The sequence below is a fragment of the Microplitis mediator genome, chromosome 3, assembly GCF_029852145.1.
Source record: "Microplitis mediator isolate UGA2020A chromosome 3, iyMicMedi2.1, whole genome shotgun sequence".
NCBI lineage: Eukaryota > Metazoa > Arthropoda > Insecta > Hymenoptera > Braconidae > Microplitis > Microplitis mediator.
This window is the reverse complement of record NC_079971.1, coordinates 5,975,728-5,999,285: the sequence shown is the minus strand read 5'-3', so window position 1 is coordinate 5,999,285 and position 23,558 is coordinate 5,975,728. Positions and strand designations below refer to the sequence as shown.

Here is a 23,558-nt window from a genome sequence, read left to right as displayed (position 1 = left end):
CCGACAGAGAGACAGACAGACGAAAATTCCAAAATGGGTAGATAATGTATGAGTAGGTCATAAAAATGATATTTGACACATAATTCCAAATAAAAACACCATGTACAGACAGAGCCTATAGATTTATATATTAGTAAAGGTGCACAAAAACGGGTGATAAATAATATAAATGATTATTTATAGGTTATGATCTTCATTTATTTTACATATTGTGTAAGATATGTTATTTTGTCTTTTTAATCCCATATATCATACAACAAATTAAAAAAATTCAAGTAATAAATTAAATAGATTTACATTCTTACTTAGTTACAAATAAGTCAGATGAGACACTCTTATTTTGACGGTTTAATAAAGTTATTTAGTTCTTCAATAAGGCATTGGGATAACCTATCAATTTAATTGACAGAAACAATCGATAAATGAAACAAAATCTAATCTATGAAAAAAAAATATAAAAAACAATTGATATGCGTTATATAGAAACAATTGACGCTGATGGAATAAAAACAATTGATGGCTGTAATTTAACTGTTTTTTTATTGTACTTTTAGAAAAATAATTTATATACCCAAATTCTGATTTATAATTAATTTAAAAAGTAGCCTATATTCTAAGTGACAGCATCTTGTATATGCATAAAAAATTTCATCTCAATCAGATGAGTGGTTGATCAGTTATAAAGGTACAAACAGACAGAGAGACAGACAGACAAAAATTCCAAAAAGGGTAAATACAGTATTAGTAGGTCATAAAAATGATATTTGACGCATAATTCGAAATAAAAACACAATGTACAGACAGAGCCTATAGATTTATATATTAGTATAGATATAGATATAAAATATAAAATTATTAATCACTATAAGTTATATTGAATTGATCAATCTTGGTTAACTTAGCATACAAAAATAAAAAAATTATTCTAAATAACTAAGCAAAATCAAGTACTTATCTTTCAAACCAAATTATTTTTATAAGTTAATGCACAAAAACGGTTGATAAATAATATAAATGATTATTTATAGGTTATGATCTTCATTTATTTTACATATTGTGTAAAATATGTTATTTTGTCTTTTTAATCCTATATATCATACAAAAAATTAAAAAAATTCAAGTAATAAATTAAATAGATTTACATTCTTACTTAGTTACAAATAAGTCAGATGAGACACTCTTATTCTGACTGTTTAATAAGGTTAGTTAGTTCTTCAATAAGGCATTGAGATAACCTATCAATTTAATTGACAGAAACAATTGATAAATGAAACAAAATCTAATCTATGAAAAAAAATATAAAAAACAATTGATATGCGTTATATAGAAACAATTGACGCCAATGGAATAAAAACAATTGACGCTAATGAAATGAAAACAATTGATGGCTGTAATATAACTGTTTTTTTATTGTACTTTTAGAAAAATAATTTATATACCCGAATTCTGATTTATAATTGATTTAAAAAGTAGCCTATATTCTAAGTGACAGCATCTTGTATATGTATAAAAAATTTCATCTCAATCAGATAAGTGGTTGATTAGTTATAAAGGTACAAACAGACAGAGAGACAGACAGACAAAAATTCTAAAAATGGTAGATTATGTATGAGTAGGTCATAAAAATGATATTTGACCCATAATTCGAAATAAAAACACAATGTACAGACAGAGCCTATAGATTTATATATTAGTATAGATTTATTAATTTTCTCAAACAATTTCTACCGAATTTATTTTATGACAATACCGTGGATAAATGAGTCAGTACCGTGGAACGCAAAATTTGAAATTTGTTTCTCGTTCTTGACGCTTTGAAGTTGTAATAAAATCCACTCAGATTTTCATTTTTACAGTAGAATAGATAAATAATATGCATAAAAAAAATTGAAAAAGTTTAATTTCAAAATCTTAAAATTTTTAATTTAAAAAATCACAGCTAGAACGGAATCATCCATATATGAAATTATAATTTAGTGAGTTACTACAACATTTTATAAATTAAAAACATAATATTTTAAGTTTAATTATTAATATCTGAATTAACTATTTATTGAAATAATTGTGTTTCTATTTAACAGCCGTGTCTAGTAAACATAAAGTTATTTAAATATTAAAACGGACCGGAGTGAATGCGTATTGAAATAAAATCCGTATTCACTCCCGATTTTTTACAGTGTACCGAAAAATTTAATTCATTTTTTTGCAATATAAATTTGCATGAATACGCAAAGTAAACAGTTTTAAATTACTAATTGACAAAAGTGACATCAAATATTCCCGCAATTATCGATCGAATTTCAAAATAATGTAGAGTAGCGTATTAATTATTTTACTTGAATAATTCAAAATTAAACAATAAATACTATTGTTTATTATAATGATGTATTTATTTTAATTACAGCTCATAAATAAATAATTAAATTAACTGTCAAAAATAAAACATTACATCGAAACTTAATAATTTATTGTATCGTGACAGTTAAAATGTAATTAAAAATTAAATGTTACATTTTCGGTTTTAATTGGAGAATAAATAATGAGTGTAATTACGTGTGTTCTTGGATTAAAAAAATATGGTACAGTGATAAATTTTAAAAGAATGGGAAATTAGAGCTCAAGTAAAGTAGAAGAGTATAAGGGATGAAAAATTGAATAGATACCTTTGTTTATTTGACTCGATTCAGTTTCAACCCACAGCAAGCACTACTGTTTATTATTTATCGATCGAGCGCAGGGGCGTTACCGACCCCCGACCCACCCCTCGTGTAACATCCGTACTGGAATTATCTGAATGATATGATGTAGCATATCAGCGATAAAAATACACACCTCTTGCCGTGCGGTTCTATACATTTTAAAGGCATAGATGTAGATGGAAAATTACTCAACAAAATGAAATTGCATACTATATATATATAATATATATATGTATTGTACTGTATGTATGAATGTATATTTTTTTCCAACCTTTCACCAACCTCTTTTTGACCTCACGCTACTGGTCTACAATTTTTTTAGTATTTAATACCACGGAATTGCAGTTGTCAATTACACTGGCTCGTTGATTTTTTTTTTATCAACAACTAATATTTTTGTCTATTGCAAACAATTATTTTTACGATAAAATAACTTTTTTATCCGGTCGAAAAATTTTAATTTAAATATTGGATTGAAATTAAATAGGAATGGGCCGTTCATAAAATACGTCATGCAAAATTTTACTTTTTTAGACCCCCTCCCTTCCTCACACTATGTCGCATTTTTTACACCCCCCCCCCCCCCCCCAATCGCGTCACAAATGACAGATCCCTCCCCTACTTAATTTTAAAAAACCGAGAGAAAAATGTTTCCTTAGACCCCCCCCCCCCCCCCCATAAGTGCGAACTTTTTTTATGCACAGCCAGAAATTTTGTGTTGAATTAAATCGTGTGTTGCAAAAGGTCCACACAAATTTTTGTGTTAACTCAATACATTGAGCTTGTGTTGATCTTTAACACAAATTTATGTTAAATAATTGAATACAAAATCTGTTATTTTTACAGAAAATTTTTGTAAATTTAACAGACTTTTCGTGTTAAAATTAACTAATAAATATGAGCACATAATCTAACCAACTCAAGTATACAGATCTACCCTTAGTACAACTGATGTCAATTTAGCAAACAATTAGTTCGATTTTCAGTGATTTTTCTACACAGTAAAAAATATTGTGTATCTGTGTTAAAAACGGTCCGTGTTAAATTTTTTGTGTTGATTATTTTGTGTCAAATCAACACAATTCTCTGTGTTACTTAAAATTTTTCAATCGATCTACTATTCAACACTTTAAAAGTGTTACCCAGTACAAAAATCAATATTATCAACATATATTAAGTGTTACTTTAAAATGAACACAAAAAAAGTGTTGAAGCGACAGTTGAATTGTGTTAAAAAAATGACTTTCTATTCACGCGGGAAGTGTCATTAAGCATCAGTTTTGCTTGGTTAGTTATTATTTTTGTGACATTGATTTTATTTATTTTCAATTAGACATAAAAAAAATGAAGTTGACAAAGTTCATGATGCGTGATTAAAAAAAAAAAAAAAAAGTATCATCTGTGGCTTTTTTACTTTTCTATGTGCGCACATTTTTATTTTTTTTTTTTTTTCGTAATTGATTTGTTGATAAAAAAAATTCAAAAATTGTTAGCTGTCTGCTAACTTCAGAATCATGTTTACTATCACAAAGTAGTTCAATGTTAAATTTTGTGTGGACCGTTTTTAACATACAGATTGTGTTAATTTTAACACAATATTTTTTACTGTGTAAAAAACGGAGCTACGAATTATCCTCCCGTAAAATGAGGATAAAAAAATCATTGAACCTGATCATTAAAATATTAAAGTTATCTCTGATTATATTTAATTGTAAATCAATTATAATCCAAGTTTCCTTGCAGACAATTCTGCCAAAATGCTTTGCTTGTTTATAGTAATGAAGAAATACGCGGGAGTGTTCAGCTAAACAACACAAATTTTGTGTTAATTTTCGAATAACACAAGAAATTTGTTACATTACAGATTTCCTAATCATTTAGCATAAAAAAGCAGTTAAAGTAAAATAACACAAACGGTTTGTTTTGAATTAACAGATTTCTGTGTTGAAAATCGATACAAAAAATTTAACCAAATAATTTTTTAACGAAATACACAAAATTTCTAATTGTGCGAACGGCCTCAAAGAGTAAATAACTGAATTTAAATCACCAAGATCAATATAGATGGAAAACGAGGACAAAGCTTGAGTAGAAAAGGTGTAAGTTTTCAACCCTCTTAAAAGACGTTCGGATAAAGGATATGAAAGGAGAATGAGAAATGAGAGGACGAATAGTCGGAAATTATAAGTTTAAATAGCGCCACAGAATTGACTTTTTGAACTGACTCGCGATAATGTTGGGAAACGAGAAGGTAAACAAGATTCGGAAAGTGACTTCTCTTTGTTATTGAAAGACTTGACAATTAGACTTTGTGATTACCTCTATATTATGTGTTAAACTGTGCCATTTTACAGAAACTTTTTTGTTTTTATTGCGGCTACTAATTAAAGTTTGAAAAAAAAGTATCGGGTTCATCATTTTTTGAGCTTTTAAGGATTTACTTTTACTATTTTTTTGCATATGGGATTCAATGACTTGAAAAATTTAAAACGGTCTCACATTGATCGAAGAATTTGTTGACCATAAAAACTGATTTACATCAAAGATCCATTGGTCGCATAGATTCTGCATTATTCGATAAAAAAAATATAAAATAAATTTAGTATCAGAATTGGCTGAATCGATTCGCATAAAATTCAAATATAGTCTGTAAGCTTACAACAGCTCTCTGAAAATAAATGCAAACTTTATAGCATCAAAGGTTTTCTAACCCAAAAAAAAAAAAACCGTTTTTTTCATTCCGCCAGTCGGAGTTCCGGAGTTTTAAAAAAAATCACTTCACATAGGGAGTAATTAAGGAGTTTGTTTTTTCAGGTGAGTGATTTCGGAGTGATCTGGATTTTATTTTCCGCATTCACTCAGATTCGGAGTTTTGATTTTAAAATAAACTCCCGTTCGAAGTAAATTTCACTCCGAGATTAAATAAATACGCAGTCATCTGCTCTGCATTCACTCAAAATTTTAAAAAAGACCTGCTTACCCCAGTACTTTTGGTTAATGGTTCTCTGTCTATAATTGATACTGACGAATATTACAAAATTCTGTGACCCAGAAATTCGAATTAAAAATCATACTTCGAATATAATTCTGTTTCAGGTTCATACTAAAAGATTTTGTACAGTAAAAATAAAAAAACCGTTGCTACTAAATGACGCAGTCTAATCTCACTGTGTAAAACAAAGAGTTTTAAAACAAAAAAAAACGAATTAGTTTTGTGTTTTTTTGTTCCGTTTCACAAAAGAATATGTCTGCGAGGTATTTGTGCTATTTGATAAAGCGTAGAATTTTATTATCACTAGACACTGGGGATGTAAAAGTAAAATTAGAAAATCAAACACAGCCTCAGTTTGATTGAATTTAATTCAATTTGAACTAGGATTTGAATTGATAGTTTAATTAATGAATTGTCTCTATATACATTCACGAACAAATTCCTTGTATTTATAGAGTAGCGAATGGATGAAAGCAAAAATAAAATTACAATCAAAAATATTGTAGTGAAAAAAAAAAAAACCTTTTGATTAAAATTTTAATTGATTGATCAATGTTAATAATAATCAAAGTAATAGTGTTAATATACATGTATATTAGGGTGATTCAAAAAATAACAAATTTTTTTTTTTCTCGGAAACAGGTTCAAAAGTTTCATTTAGATAAAAAAAGACGCCTGTGAAAATTAGAGCCCTTAATATTAACATTAAGAGGTTCCTCATCGCACTTTTTTATTTCCATAAGAATAACATGGAAAAAATTTTTTTTACGTCTTCTGATTTTTATACGTAGCTAACGATGCGTCATAGGAATAATTAGCAGGCATATTTTTGTAGGTAATTGAATGCTCTACAAAAAAAGTTTCTTGTATATTGATTTATCAAAAAATATCATTTTTTGATAAATCTATTTGTTCAAAAGTTATAAGAGGTTGAAATCGACTTCATGTTAAATTTTGAGATCTTTTTACTTTTCTGGCGAAACTATCAGACCTATTACAAAATATTATGGGATCTTTTTTGTAGACAATTTTATTCCCTACAAGTTATTTCCAATAAAGTTTTTTCGAATTCCGCATTGCTTTCTAGTTATTTTCATTTTAATGTCAAGCGCATAAAAACAATAGTCTTCTGATCGATTTTAGGAGCTTGACATTAAAATAAAAATAACTAGAAAACAATGCGGAATTTGAAAAAACTTTACTGGAAATAACTTCTAGGGAATAAAATTGTCTACAAAAAAGGTCCCATGATATTTTGTAATAGGTCTGATAGTTTCGCCGGAAAAGTAAAATGATCTCAAAATTCAATACGAATTCGACTTCAACCTCAAATAACTTTTGAACAAATAGATTTATCAAAAAATGATAAGAAACTTTTTTTGCAGAGCATTCATTTACCTACAAAAATATGCCTGCCAATTATTCCTATGATGCATCGTTAGCTACTTATAAAAATCAGAAGATGCAACAAAAATTTTTTCCATGTTATTCTTATGAAAAATAGAAAAGTCCGATGAGGAACCTCTTGATCTTAATATTAAGAGCTCTAATTTCCACAGGCGTCTTATTTTATCTAAATGAAACTTTTGAACCTGTTTCCGAGAAAAAAAAACATTTGTTATTTTTTGAATCGCCCTAATTTGTATTATTAAAAAATGGCGTATAATAAAATCCTCTTTTTTTAACGATCATTTTTATTTGAAATACTTTTGCAAAAAATATTTTTACGTTTCGTTAAAAAAATTAGTACGTCAATTTTTCCACATACACTCGACACGATTCTCTACAATACAACAGCCTCTTGAATAACATTGATTGCGATATTTTCTCATTCCTAGTTTACCTACTCTTTCGCTTTCACACATGATTATTTTTTTTTTTTTGCTGTCTACACTTTCAAACCCACTGTAGTGTAGAATAAATTCACGAGACGACAAAAAAAAAAAACTAACGAAAGAATAAAAAGTCGAAAGGAAGGAAGGAAATCATTAGGATCGCGAGCAATTAAGGTGTAAGACAAGGGGTGAAGAGTTACCCAATAATCAACACGACGCTAACAAGAGGTATAAACAGACAAGAGTTCCTAACGAATCCTTTTCTTAATCCTGATAGAGTAAAAAAACCAGATACCGAAAAAAACTCATTGAAAAAACACAAAAAAACGCGGACTTTATTCACTGGTTCAACCCAGCGTTTTTCAATTCATCTTCATTACTTTCGAACTAATTTTCTGTCTTCACTTATTTTGTCATGATTTTTTTCTTCTTTCTTTTTAAATGAGAAATTTCAAAATGTTTAAAAAAAAATATCATAATTTTTTTTGGTTCATTTAAAACTATAATTAGAACGTTGATTTAAAAAAACACGAGAGCGCGCCACATTTCAAGCGAAATAAACTGAAGGAAACTGTTTAATCGATGGTACAAATTACCATGTGAGTTAATAACTCGTCTGATAATTAAACGTGTGGTCGAAAAAACTAAAATTACATATTTTTTTTTTTTATTAAGAATAATAAAAAACTATTTTTATGATGAGGTAACCCGTATGAAAATAACATACATGGTCAAAATATATGATAAATATCAGAAAATATATGTGGTCAATTTAACTATATTTTTTTTTATATTAAAAAATATAATATTCATCATGTACGAGTCCGTATATGTTTAGCATATATAAAATATATATGTCAATCATATACAAAAAATATATTTTTATCATATATGAAAATATATATTTTTGTCATACACGAAAACTATATTTTTATCATACATAAAAATATATATTTCTATCATATTCGAAAAATATATTCTGATCATATATAAAAACATATATTTATATTGTGTATGGAAAAAAAAACTTTCTTATTCGTATGACCAACTCCAATTAAATTAGATATAAATTTTAATATACTCTTTAAATTGCAGTTCAAATTTTCAAAATTAGTTATTTTGATGCGAATATATATACCCATATACATATACATACACCGAATAAAATATATGCTTAAATATAACAAAGAAAATATATTATGCCATATATAATATAAATTATATGCTACCATATATTTCATTTCATATAAAAATTTTTAATTTTTTGAATATAAAAGGAAATATATCAATACAATATATTATAAGGTAAATGTAAATGTATATATAGCTTAATATAAAAAACATATAAGTTACATATATTTACTACTGTATGTAATTTTATATTTAATCGGCCAAAATCTCTATATGATTTTTTATAATATACAATATAATATCATATATTTTTTTGTTGCAAACATATATGATTTTATATATTTTAACCATATATTTTTTTTTTCATACGGGAAGAAATGGAGTCGCAATTGATATATAAAAAAAAATGACTTCATTACTATTATTTTCGATCAAATAAAAAAAATGTATTGTATTATTTTACCTGACTGCACAATTGGTGAAGATTTGAGGTGAATTTTCTACCTGACATCAGCGAAATAACGAGGAGGAAATTTAAGAGATATTCTATGACTATTATATGTAGAAAAAAAGAACAATGAAAAAATGTAAATGACGTAAAAAGTTTAACCGAGGAAAAAAATTGATCGGTCGATAGTCGAATATCCAGTAGATTAACAAAGTCTTGGATTTCACGTATGGACCTTTTTGATTATTTATGAGCCGACATGAACAGACCATTGGATCAATAGTCTAGAGTCCCCAAGTAACCAGAAAGGTCTCAACTCATTCCCTCTTACTTTAGTACTCATTCCCCTTGTCTGTTGTCCTAACATAAAATTTCTATCGACCGTTTCGACAAACTTTTTTTTTTACGAGCTTTTATGAATCAGCTCACAAAGTTTTATGTTCAACGATAGTTTACAAAGTTACTTAAATTACGAAAATTCTATACCTACATTCTCTCGCCCACCCTCGTAACTGAGTATTACGTTATAAAACAATCGGAAAACTTGTCGACACAGATTTAATGCTAATATTTGAAAAAAATGATTTTTTTGGTTACGCTGTAAAAAATCTGGAGTAAAATCGGATTTTATTTAAATTCGAATTCGCTTTGTCACTCGGAGCTCCAGAGTTGTAAAAAAAATCAGTTCGCATACGGAATAAATACACGGAAAAAAATGATGCTCAAAATTTTAATAGTTTGTAGTTTATTTTTGACTTTAAATTAGTATATGCGATACTAATATCAAACCAGGATCATTATATATTACAAAATGGCTATTATTTATATTAAAATTTGATACATATAGAAGAGCAAAATTTGTAATTTCGTATATTAAAACTAATATGAAAACGAATCGATAAATTGGTATCTACAGTTATTTATTACTATTCAAATAAACATAGAAAAATTTAAAAAATTTACCACTTATTTGATTTATGTATATAATAAATTAATTTATAATAACGAATAAATAACATTTTATATTAATTATTAGTCAATAGGATAGAATTTATAAAATAAGAGTTAAAAGTTTTCGGTATTTTATGAGCAAAAAATCAGTATCTAGTATACTAATTTTTCATTTTATTATTTACCAGTTATTCGATTTATGTATATTGTAAATTAATTTATAATGATGAATAAATGATATTTTAAGCTAATAATTGATCAGTGATATCGAATTTATAAAATAAAAGTTTGTAACTTTTGCAATTTTTCGGCTGGAAAAATCAGTATCTAAGATAGCAATTGTTAATTTGACCAATCATTACTTTTTAATAGATAATGCCATTAATTAATTAACTATCACTAATAAGTCACGTATTATACCTAACAGTAATAATATTTACTTACTTTTTGAAATAATTGATAGTAGTTTTCAGGAATCTACAAAAATTAGTAAACTACTTTGCATTCAGTACATAATAGTACTAATTATTGATAACAGATTCCACTTTTTATTATTATTTAGTAATTTTTAATATTCCGTTTTTTCCATGTAAGTAGTTTTTCTTTTCAGCGGAGTAACTTCGGAGTGATGTAGATTTTATTTAAATCCGCATTCACTCCGATTCGAAATTTTAGACTGTAAAAAATTTGCAGTGAGCGCGGATTAAATCCGGAATAAATTCAGAGCAGGTGACTATTTATTTATTTAATCCCCTCACAGTGAAATTTACTCCAAAGGGGAGTTCATTTTAACATTAAAACTCCAAGAGAGAATTCGAATTTAAATAAAATCCGTAATCACTCCCGATTTTTTCAGTATAATATTAAAATAAACTCCCTTTCGTAGTGAATTTTAGTCCAATGGGATTAAATAAATCCACCGTCATCCGCGCCACATTTAATCCGCGATCACTCCGCAAATTTTGTCACAGCCTAGAGATATATTTTTATCCATAAAATAAATAATTATTCTATTCGCGAAATTTATATATTAAATATAAACACAAAGTTTAAAATTGGTACTATGACCCTGAGCATAAATCAAGGCTTTGTTATGTTAGTTAGCAGAAAGACCCCGACAACGAGTGGGAGCCAAGAAAAGGAAGAAAGTGAAAGACAATAACCGGGGTGCGACATCCGTTGGCGGCTCCTTAAAATGGTCCCTCTTGGTACGTCGCCCCCAATATTATTTAGTCATATGCATATTCACCTACGCGTGTTGCATGCAAAGCCCGTTTATACAATGACCACGTAAAGAAAGACTTTATATAAAATTTAATCAGACTCAATGTACTTATCGTCTTGCATTATTTAAGTTTAACGTGTATAAATGATTAAGTAGGGGAACAAGTCGCGTGTCTCGTCTACTTCTGTTGGCAATTGTCGCTGGCAGACTACCAACGATGTCAATGGCATTTCCAATAACCAACGTACTTTTATTTATATAAACTTTTGGCTGCTTTATAGCTTTTCCGTATGACTAACTCGCCGAGAACTTGTACTTTAATACAGAGTTCAAGTTTAATAAATAAATAAATCTGAGATGTTCTTACCTCCAGGTGAGATTTTTGTACGGCCAATGTTGCCCGTGAATTGTAAACCTCTTATGTCTTGATCTCTCGAAGCGTGGGTCGGGCTTGTCTGATAGACCGCAACGTCGGGCCTTCATCAGCTTCTGTGTCGCTTCGTCGATTTCCCCTGTCACTTTAATACCGCCAAACCTCTATAAAAAATTCAAATATCGTATATGTTAGTATAAAAAAAAAAATAGTATTTAAGGATTATTACATGTTTATGTTTTATTCTGACACTTGGAATTAGCTGCTGATAAACTGTAAAAAATTTGGAGTGGATACGGATTTAAATGAAATCAGAATTGACTCCGTCAATCGAAGTCCCGGAGTTTAAAAAAAAATTACCCTGCATACGGAGTTTGTTTTTTTAAAATCGCATTCACTCCGATTCGGAGTTCTAATATTTATATGAAATCTTTTAAAGGAATGAATTTTACTCTGAACCGGAATTTCGACATCTAAGTAAACTTCCCTTTAATATAAAATTATATACAGTAATAAATATATGTATTCCATATATGTAACTTATATGTTTTTTATATTAAGCTATGTATACATTTACATTTACCTTATAATATATCGTATTGATATATTTCCTTTTGTATTCAGAAAATATAAAATTTTTTTATGAAATGAAATATATGGTAGCATGTAATTTATATTATATATAGCACTATATATTTTCTTTGTTATATTTAAGCATACACGGAAAAAAAATTCGACGAAAAATTCCAATATTACTATCGTAATCCTGGACTATACTTTTATTATCTGTAACATTCAAATATATGATACGAAAATTTACAGTTTTTAAAAGATTTTTTACTATTCACTATCGTAATTTCATTAAGAGTTTATTGTAATCAATTCAATAAGAAATATTACAATGTTACTATCGTAAATAGTAAAAGAATAAAAAATAAGATTTAATTATACTATTTATTCTTTTATTCTTCCTTTTAATTTACAGTGCTGCCTCTATGTTTTTACAATACAAGCTACAAAAATTACGATAGTTGGATTGTAAATTTTCTGAAATGGTATAGTATATGCCATCTGAAGCGTTTACGTATGAAAGACAAGTGTTGTCACAAACCATGATGTGATGCTTGTATGAGTGTATATATATATATATATAAATACAAATGATGACATCTACTTTGTCTGTATTATTTGTGGTTCAACTATATATATTTATAAATCAGTTCATCTTTATCCACAGTGTAGTGCAGAAATAGAGGTTATTATTCATGACGTTTTTCGGACAATTGTAAATAAGAAATTTAAAATAAAAACTGTACTTTCGTCATTACAAACCTACATAGATTGTGGAATATAATAATTTGGTGGTGTAAGTATAATTATTATTATTCAATTTTTATTAAACTTAATATTCTGTGGGTATATCGTATGATCCTGAAGTTGGCAGATAATTAGTAATTTTCGGATTTTTTTTTTCACCAAAGAAATTACAAAAAAAAAAAAACTAAAAAAATACACATGTAGAAAATTTAAAAAACTATGGGTGCAATTTTTTTAAATATTTTTTTTTTAATTATTTATCGTCTAAAAAAAAATCCAAAAATTATTAGATATCTGCTAACTTCAGTATCATGTATATCGTTCGTTTTAAAATCATTTATCTGGACAAAAAGTTTATTTTTATAAACAATTTAGTAGTATTTTGTGGTCATAGGATAAATGATTCTAAATGAATGAAAATTTATTTTTTCTAATAAATTCAATTCTCCTAATTTTGTTACAGGATAATCTTCATTTGTCGACAATGAATAATTTTACCCGGCTTTGCGAGAGGTAAAACATTTCAATAACCTCAAATTATGGACATTCAACATTTCTTTATGATACTGAAGTTAGCAGACGCCTAATAATTTTTGGATTTTTTTAAAAATGATAAATTATAGAAAAAAAGTATTCGAAAAAATTGCACCTATGGTTTTTTTAATTTTCTACATGTGCGTATTTTGAATACAAATAAATGAGTTATTTATTCATAAATTTTATATATACCAAAAAAATATGTTTGAAAAAATATTAAATAAATGTTTTATTATTACTACTTCAACATGTTTTATTTTTATTTCGAGATTGTATTTTCCTTCTCAATTTAACTGTTAAAAAAAAAAAAAAATTCCAAATGATAAATTTTTCTTTTTTATTAATTATAAGTTCTACTTTTTTAAGAAAATATATTTTACTCCATTGACTTCTAATTATTATTTTATATTTAAAGAAATTCTACATTACCGACTCATTCATTTTACGATAGTTGTATTAGAATTTATGTTAACACAACTTGTATAATTTACTCTATAGTATCTGATTTTTTCTTTCTGGTAGTAGTATAAATTATAAAATAAAAATTACGATAGTCTATTGTAAAAATTATTATTGAAAACTTATAGTCCAGCGTTACAATACTATATAATGAAAATTACGATAGTTAAATCGTAAAAAATCCGTGAATTTTTTTTCCGTGTATATTTTATTCGGTGTATGTATATGTATATGGGTATATATATTCGCATCAAATTAACTAATTTTGAAAGTTTTAACTGCAATTAAAAGAGTATATTAAAATTTATGTCTAATTTAATTGGAGTTGGTCATACGAATAAGAAACTTTTTTTTCCATACACAATATAAATATATGTTTTTATATATGATCAGAATATATTTTTCGTATATGATAGAAATATATATTTTTATGTATGATAAAAATATAGTTTTCCTATATGACAAAAATATATATTTTCATATATGATAAAAATATATTTTTTGTATATGATTGACATATATATTTTATATATGCTAAACATATACGGACTCGTATATGATGAATATTATATTTTTTAATATAAAAAAAAATATATCAGAAAAATAGTTAAATTGGCCACATATATTTTCTGATATTTATCATATATTTTGACCATATATGTTATTTTCATACGAGTAATTTTGCTAATTTTTTACGGTGAATAGAATCCAGATCACTCCGAAATTCTATTCCTGAAAAAACAAACTCCTTATTTACTCCAAATGTGGAATGATTTTTTTTAAACTCCGGAACTCCGAGTGACGGAGTCAATTCAGATTTAAATAAAATCCGTATTTACTCCCAATTTTTAACAATATAAAAATAAAAAAAATAAAATACTTTTAATCAACAAAAAAACCTGAAATGATAATTACCAGCTAACTTGGTATTTTTAAAAATATATGACAAGTTACTAAATTAACTAAATACATAACTGACAAGTGGTCATATTTAATGTCTAAGTCAACGACTCCAAGACTATAAAAATATTGAATTAAAATTAAAAAGTATATATTTTATAAATAAGTCAAAATAAAAAAAAAATATAAATGGAAGTGACAACCGACAACTGTCTAACCTTTAAAAGCAAACAATATGTCTTTTTCATATTCTAATAATACAAATGTTAAGATATATTTATTCCTCTATCTTCTGCTGATATTTATTTATTTATTTTATTTTTTTTTCATATGAATGGAAAATTCAACAGGAGTATTACGTATTCCTCTAGAGGCCCCGTTTTTCATAGATCTTTTCTGTTCTTTCTTATATATATATATATATATATATATATATATATATATATATATATATATATATATATATATATACACGTCTTTTGTCTCATTCTTCTCAGTATTTTTATCTTTTTTTATCACTCGATTTCTTGCTCTCTTCTTTTCATTGGCTGAGCGTACCCTAGATCTTTATCATTCTCTGGCGCGTATTCTACCGAGCTGACGAGCTCGATTTTCATGCAAATCCCATCGTCTCGAGAGTCCCTTGCGCGTGAGATCGGTTCCCAATAGAACACTCGTGTCTGGCTCATCAACTAGAATCAGTCACTCGACCTATTCCATCAGCTATGATCGGGCTTTGTGATATAATACCGGATAGAAATTCCTATTATACTTTAATTACCATTTTTACATTATAAACTATACTAATACTCATATTTATTGAGCTATTATTTGAATTTCTTTGTGTTCTTAAATATTTATGTACGTTAAAAATTTATTTATTTATTGTCTGTACTGTGAAAACACCCGGGGTGAGTCCAGACGATGTAGGTGTTAAAATTTTCGGTGTTATATTTCAACACCGGGAGCGGTGTTAAATTAACAACGCCGGAGGTGTAAATATTCATTACCGGTGTTAAAAAAATTTCCTGGTGTTGAAAATATTTAACTTTGTAAATATTTTTACTAACGCGATCACGAAAGTTAGACAGTTTTTTATTAATTAATTAAATTATTGGTGATTGAAATGGCAAGCGTAAAATTGTGTAATTTTTAAATAAATTACGTGTAACATAAATGATTATTCAAATAAGTACATAGCAAAATTGAAATTTCCTCCAGACAATATTCATTAAATTTTTATATTTTTTTATATATAATACATCTTTTTTTTCTAATTCCCGCATGGAAAAGCTATATATTGTTAAAAATATATATAAATATATATGGTGAATATGTGATAAATATATATATTTATGAATATATGTTTTTTACATATATTGGATTATATATTTTTAATAATATATTCCTTTTTATATAATGTTTTATATTTCTCTATATATATTATCTCATACAATGCTCAATATATTTTTGTCATGTATGGATGGTATATATGTAATTTATAAAGTATAATATCATAAAATCTATATATATTTTGACTTACATAATTAGTGATATATTAACTGTATATAATTGATCATACATGGGAGAACTTATATGTTTAAATCTATGGTTTGCGGTATATTGAAGTTATATTTTTCCAATATATTAAAAATTATATTTTTCTCGATATATTGAAAACTATAGTCTTTATATACCTATATTTTTTGAAAAGCTGCTCGACAGCATAGAAATGAAAATTACAAACTAAAATGCTGGATTTTATTATGCAACATACCATAGTACGAAAAATATGTATAGTACCATATATTTTGCAATATATTGGACGTTATATATTGCAAAATATATGGTACTCCATATATTTTGCAATATACTGGAAAACTTATATAAAAAATATGCATCATACTGTATATTAATAAATATACTACTTTCCATACAATATATCAATATATGATAAAATATACCAAGATATATATGCTAAACATACATAAAAAAGTTATATTGATAAATATATAATTAAGATATTGTAGCAATATATTTTTTTTCAATATATTATCATATATTAATACGGCAAAATATTATAAATATTTTTTTATATATTGTGCAATATATCACATTATAATATTCATATATTTTTAAGTATTTTTTTTCACACCTAAAGTTTTTTCATGCGGGTTTCTATACATGGAATTTTTTTCACACCGATTTAACACCGGTCTTTTGACACCGCCTACACCGGTGGTATTTCAATTTAATACCGCGCGGTGTTAAATTGAGTTCATTTTTAACACCGCTTTTTTTACAGTGTATTGAATTAAAAGTAATAAGTGAAGACTTTACCTGCAGATCTTTGACAGCTTCTCTTAATTGGTCATCTGTTCTAAGATTTCCTGTCTCCAGATCACTTTCTGGTAAATACCCGAATTTCATTAGATAATTTTGCTGCAACAAGAAAAAAAAATGTTTAATATATATTTCAATAGTCTTCTATAATATAATAACTGATAAATTCTTTTGAGTATTTATAATTTAATATAAATGATAACATAAGATGAAATATGTAATAGAGATTCTTGTAAACAAGAAAATGTGTGAAGTAAAAGTTGTTGAAAAGTATAAAAAGTAAAAAGACGAGAGTAATAAGTCTTGGATAAAAGTAAACGATGGAAGATACGAGTAAGCTGAATTTAAGCTATAGACGAGAGAAAAAACGATACGAAAAGAAATTTATGAAAAAGTTTCCAGTTGTGGTAAAAGATGTTACGAAAATTTTCGACGTTTTGATTTACGGTTTTGCAGCTAAAGCCACTGGACCACAGAATTAAAGAAGTATATTAATTATTTCTTGTAAAAATATACACAGAAAAAACAAAAAAAAATCTATTTTGATTTTTAGTTTCAAAGCATAACATTTTTTCAAGTTTATTCTATAAATAGTTCAATGATAAGAAAATTATCTGAAGAAAATGGATTTTGATTTCAAAATTAAAACTGGGAGAAATATTTTGAAAAAAAAATTTGGGACACTCAAAACTGTGCAGAAATAATTATGAGTCATAAATTAAGATTAAGATCAATTTTGGCAAAATAATGTTTTTCCAAATTTTCGGGGTGGCCCATTTTGCCCACTTGGTTCCATTTTGCCCGCCTTTCCTGTACATATATTTCAAAAATATGTAATTGAATTTTTATAATAAAATAAACTTTTTATATATTAGCCGAGAAATTTCTGTGCTTTTTATTCGCCAAATCAATAATTCAAATATGAGTCACGTTCCACATGTTCCAGTCGGACACAAAAAAAACTACTGCAGACATAACAAAACCTCAATCCTATTATAATATTAATTCAAATCCTCAATTATAGAAATTTAATATTCTCGTTAACGCCAGTTGAATTGTTTCATTTTATTTTTCAATAAAAATTTTTCTTCGTGTAACCTTATTATTGTCTTTTCATAACAAAAATTTAAAGTTTTGAATAAAAGTAATTACCGAGGGTATTGAATTTGTATAATAATGTCAATTGAACCCTGCCAAACTTTATTTAATGCAAAATAACTACATGTTCTCATAATTTGATATAAATATATACTCAATTTTCATTTTCATAAAACCAAAATTCATAATCAGCAAGAAGTCAATACGCCTTTATTATTACAACCCAAAAAAAAACAATTTCGTATCGCAAAAAACTCCCCCCTCCCCCCCGATAATTTTTACTCGCCTTCAGAAATTTTTCTTATTATGAATTGAAAACGACAATTCTCTTGGGAAGAAATCCGTTTTTTCAGTGAACTTATAAGTCAAAAAAAAAATATATATATATATATAAATATATTATGATTACATCCGTCAGTACGCACTGAAAAAAATAATCGTTAGCAGCTACCGATTGGCAATCAGTAGCCACGACCGATTATTTTTCGGTAGCCGTTACTGATTGGAATCGGTATCAGCTACCGAAAAATAATCGGTAGTGGCTACCGATTGCCAATAGGTAGCTGATACCGATTATTTTTTCCAGTGCATAATTTGAATGTTCAAAAATATATATAATTCAAAAATTATTAATACGAGTGTCTGGTTAAAAAAAATCGTTAACCACAAAATTATTTTTGTTATTTAATAGCTTTTGATTATCCAGCAACACGTAAAAATTCAAGTAATATGAATAAATTTGCAAGTATATTTATAAATTAGAAGCGGGTTCGTCTCTGATATTCATGTATTTATAAATATATTATTCAAAAATAAATATTAATTAATTACAGTTTTATTCTAATTAACAGCCAAAATTCTTCAGTATAGCTCATGCTCATTTTATAACTGAGTTTTATTACTTTATGACTGGTACCAAAATTTTTTATGAGTGAATCAGCGTGTAACAGTAAAATTAAATATAATTGTCGCGGATCTGTAAATACGGTTTTGGAAAAAAATGTCCGTGTTTATAAATTATATGATAATTGTAAAAAAATGTTCGTAAAATTTCGCTCATTACACCTCGGAAAAAAATGATTTCATGTCGCAAAAAATTTTTTGGGTCAAGTAAAAATTTTCTTTGGGCGAGTAGAAAATTTTCGCGCCAAAAAATTCATTTTTCGTGTACTGTTGGGTAAAATATGAATATATTCCATATTTATATTAGCTTGATATATATAGATATATATGTCCTCTTGCCATCTTAGTCATACAATAGAAATTAATCAGACGAATGTATTATGTGCACCTCTGGGCCTTTTAGACTCACAGTTAATTCATCTCAATTCCGGCCACTTTATACGTCATCGTCATCGTCGATTAAGGCTTTGCACGAACTCGTGGACTTGTACACAACGGTCATATAATTGACGGCTTTCCCTCGTTAAAGCTCGTTGCCGTGTCCTCGGACGTGACCCCAAAGTTCGCACGTTCCCGCACGTCATAAGTTTTTCTTTTTAATAACGAACTTGCATATTAATTAAAATTTCAAATTACTTGTACATAAATTAAACTAATTATTTGTTTATAATTTTCCTGTTATATTATTAATTTCGAAACTTCTATCTTTGTTTATTATAAGTCCAAAAAAACTATAATATTCATAGTCCGTTTCAGTTCTATTATTTTCAATTTAAAATTTTTCATACAAAAACTTTCAACACAAATTACTTAGCAGTAAAAAAATGGCTTTAATGTGTGTTCTAATTATGAAAATTTATAGAAGTCTACACAAAAAAAAATATACCTTCTCTCTAAACATGAATTAGTGAAAATAAGTGAATATTCACTAATTCGAAGTGCAAACCGAATCACTTATTTTAAAAAGTGGTTCGGTTGGCACTCAGAATTAATGAATATTCACTTATTCATGTTTAGAGAGTTAGCTTGAGAATTATTTTTTAGACCCAAGAAAATTTGTTGTGATCTAGAAGAAGAGTCGAAATTTTGTTCAAAAAACTCTCTAAACATGAATAAGTGGAATAAGTAAATATTCACTAATTCTAAGTGCCGACCGAATCACTTTTTGAAATTAGTGGTTCCGTTTGCACTTGGAATTAGTGAATATTCATTTATTTTCACTAATTCATGTTTAAAGAGAAAATTATGTAGAAGGCAGAAAATTTTTTTGAACAAAGAAAGAAATTTTTTCTTCAACTAAGGAAATTTTGGCTTTTTTTTTAATTAAAAAAAACATTCGTGCGCCAAATTATTCTTTTTTTTCTGTGTTGAAAACTTAAAGAATCAGCTTCAAAAATCTACCCGTTGATTTAAAAAATATTTAATAGCTTGAGTATTTTAACTTTTGGCAGAAAGTGAAATTTTCCTATGTTATTTAAATTCAAAAAGCAACTTTTTCTATACTTGGGCATGACAGCTCTTCTTTTAGATTTTTTTTTTGTTAAACCCTTACATTTGAGAGGGTGAAAAAAATAATCCAGAAAACGATTGATTCTGCGAGTCACCTCCAAAAATTCTCGTTTCTGAACTTAAGGAGCTTAAAAACGTTCTTGTTTACACATAAACGTACACGTTTTTGATCTCAAAGAAGGTTTTGATCTTATTCTGAACTAAGAAAATTCAAAAAATCAAAATTTCGGAAGGATTCTTTCAATTCCTGAAACTACGAAATTTTGATGAACCTAAAGATAGGAACGTTTTTTGCGGAACGAAAATAAAAAAACAAAATAAAAAGTAAAAAATCTACTGGATCTAGATTTCTAAAGTGTTTCGAATAATAGTATGTCAGCCGAAAATTGCAGCCACCCCCAATTACCCCTTAAGTCACCCTTAAACAGTAGAATTTCATAAATTTTTTCATTTTCGTTGTGCGAAAAACGTTCCGGTTTTCAGGTAGATAAATTTTGATACGATTAAAAAAATAAAAAACAAGTCGATTTTATTTGTATCACCCTTGAAATATATATATATACATATATTACTTTTTTCATGTATGCTATCTATAGTTCGATAAATATTAATGACAAACAATTTGCAATTGACATTACCAGTGTTCAAAATTCATGATTAATATATATATGTAAATATATGTTTATAAATAAATACATTAATTATTTTGATGATTACTTTATTTAAAATAACAGTAGCAGACTTATTGTCTGTCTAAAAATAACGAACTAGAAAAAAAAAAACTCTAATGAGGAAAAAAAGAATCCCAAGAGCAAATAATTGTTGAAACATCTACCGAAGTTACATTTGCTTCCTCCTCACGCTCGTTTACCCCGAGATAACGACTCTATACTCGCTTTATCTTACACCTGGGAATATTTGCTTCGAGTTAAATTGCCTTAAGGTACATTAGAAGATACAAAATGTTGGACCAAAATTTTAAAGGAAATGTACTGAAATTATTATTAGTGGCTTTAAAAATTTTTTCATATCAATGGCTTTTATGAAACTACCATACAAAGATTCCGTGATAAAAAATGAAACAATGTTAAGTATAGTACGCAGTAATGTTTGCTTAAAAACCTTTTTAACAGGTGGAAATATATAATATATATATTGCACAAATACTGAGTGACTTCAAACGCGGTTGGTGTACACTTGGGAATCTATAAAAGGCGCGCGTTCTCTTCGGTGACACAAAGAGCAAGAATGTAAGAAGTATATAACCACGTGTGCACAGCCAACCGGTACTATATTCGCTAAAAAGACTCACAATAGCGATACGACAAGAACACAAGGGAGAGATTGCAAGCATGACCAAAATGGGATTCAAATCCTTGTTTTATCTTTTTTATATGTGTAATTGCTTGCCTTTACTCCGACTGATTCATTTTTGTCTGCAGTCTTCTTATTGTCGAAAATTATTAAAGACATTGTTTTTTAATAATTTTGAACCTATAAGAGGTCACATTCAATTTTGTAGGAAATTATTTATTGACAATCTCTTATTTCACAATATGCGGTCATAATTTTCGATATCCCGCTAATGACATTGCAAAATGGTAAATTATCTATTATGAAATGATGTAAAAATAAATGTATAAAGTGTAGAAAATATACATTGTCGCGATATTTTTTTTAATGTAGTTAATAAATTTTTTATCATTAACTGAAATATACAATATTGAGTTGTAATTTTTTTATGTTCCGAACTAACAGCAGCAGAAATAGGTCACAGCTTTTTTTTTCTCTTCAATTTACTTATATATAAAATAGAAATAATATCAAACTTTTTCAAAAGACATTATTTATAAATGATAGAAAAAAAGTTATCAAAGAGATATTTCGATTTGAACGTAATAGAAAAATTGACAATTTATTGTAGAGTACAATATAAAAAAAGAAAAATCTGTTGATGAAATATCAATGTAAAAATAAAAGTATGAAGGGTAAAAAAATATACCTATCAATGTTATAGATTAAATATTACGATATTGTTGTTATTTTCGTATGGATCGTAACGAGTAACTTGTAGTTTAGTTTTACATATTTTCGAAAAAAGTTATTTGCTTATGAACGATATTTATAATGTTGTTTTTTTGTGCATTTATTCTCACATTTAAAACGTCAAGATAACAACTTTTTATAGAGGAACAAAATGTTTGAGTTACGATTGATAGCCCCTATGATCGCAACGGATAGCTAATTTCAACATGACCTTTTCTTTGTTGATGAAAGCCAAATAAATTTGAAAACTCGAACACGGAGAGTTAACTTACTTTTCAAAGGATTACTCAAGTAAACACTGATAAAATTGACTATCATATTATAATATAAGAATATTAAATTTATCAAAAATACTACTGTACCTAATAAATTTAATACCCATGGGTAATTATCTGATATTCTTTATTCTTCGCGTGTTCTACTGAATATATAGTAAATTTAATGCCACGTCGTATGGAAAAAATTATTTATACATAGCAAATAATATTTTCTATAAGTATCACAATGTTTTAAAATCATTCGTATAATTCTTTCATAAAAAATTACCGAATGGCAAAAAGCAATTTACCTGGCAATGGTTTTATTTAGTACTGCTTCTTGCTTATTGAGTTTATTTTTTCATTATTAACATTTTGTCTTAGACATATTGATATTATTGAAGCTAAAAGTACAGCAATTTTGTATCAAAAGTCATAATAGCCATTCATTACTTCCACAAAAACTTATCTATGTTTTGATTTTCGTCACGCATGTTTCAATTTCCCGCCTGCTATTTTTAAATTCAAAAAGTTT

At 27.0% G+C, this 23,558-nt stretch overlaps 1 protein-coding gene and 1 long non-coding RNA gene across 3 annotated transcripts in view; one reads left to right on the top strand and one right to left on the bottom strand.

The window, feature by feature from the left end:
• Positions 1-23,558, bottom strand: part of LOC130664414 (matrix metalloproteinase-2) — a 195,668-nt gene that overhangs the window by 113,270 nt on the left and 58,840 nt on the right. For both annotated transcript variants that reach the window (XM_057464265.1, XM_057464266.1), the window contains exons 4-5: positions 17,208-17,309; positions 11,649-11,818 (exon numbers count right to left, since the gene is read on the bottom strand). In XM_057464265.1, coding sequence (XP_057320248.1) covers positions 11,649-11,818; positions 17,208-17,309 — 272 coding nt within the window. The remainder of the gene's footprint in view (positions 1-11,648; positions 11,819-17,207; positions 17,310-23,558) is intronic.
• Positions 12,380-13,755, top strand: LOC130664417 (uncharacterized). Its single transcript, XR_008989407.1, has 2 exons — positions 12,380-13,020; positions 13,435-13,755. It is a non-coding gene; the product is annotated as an uncharacterized LOC130664417 (long non-coding RNA).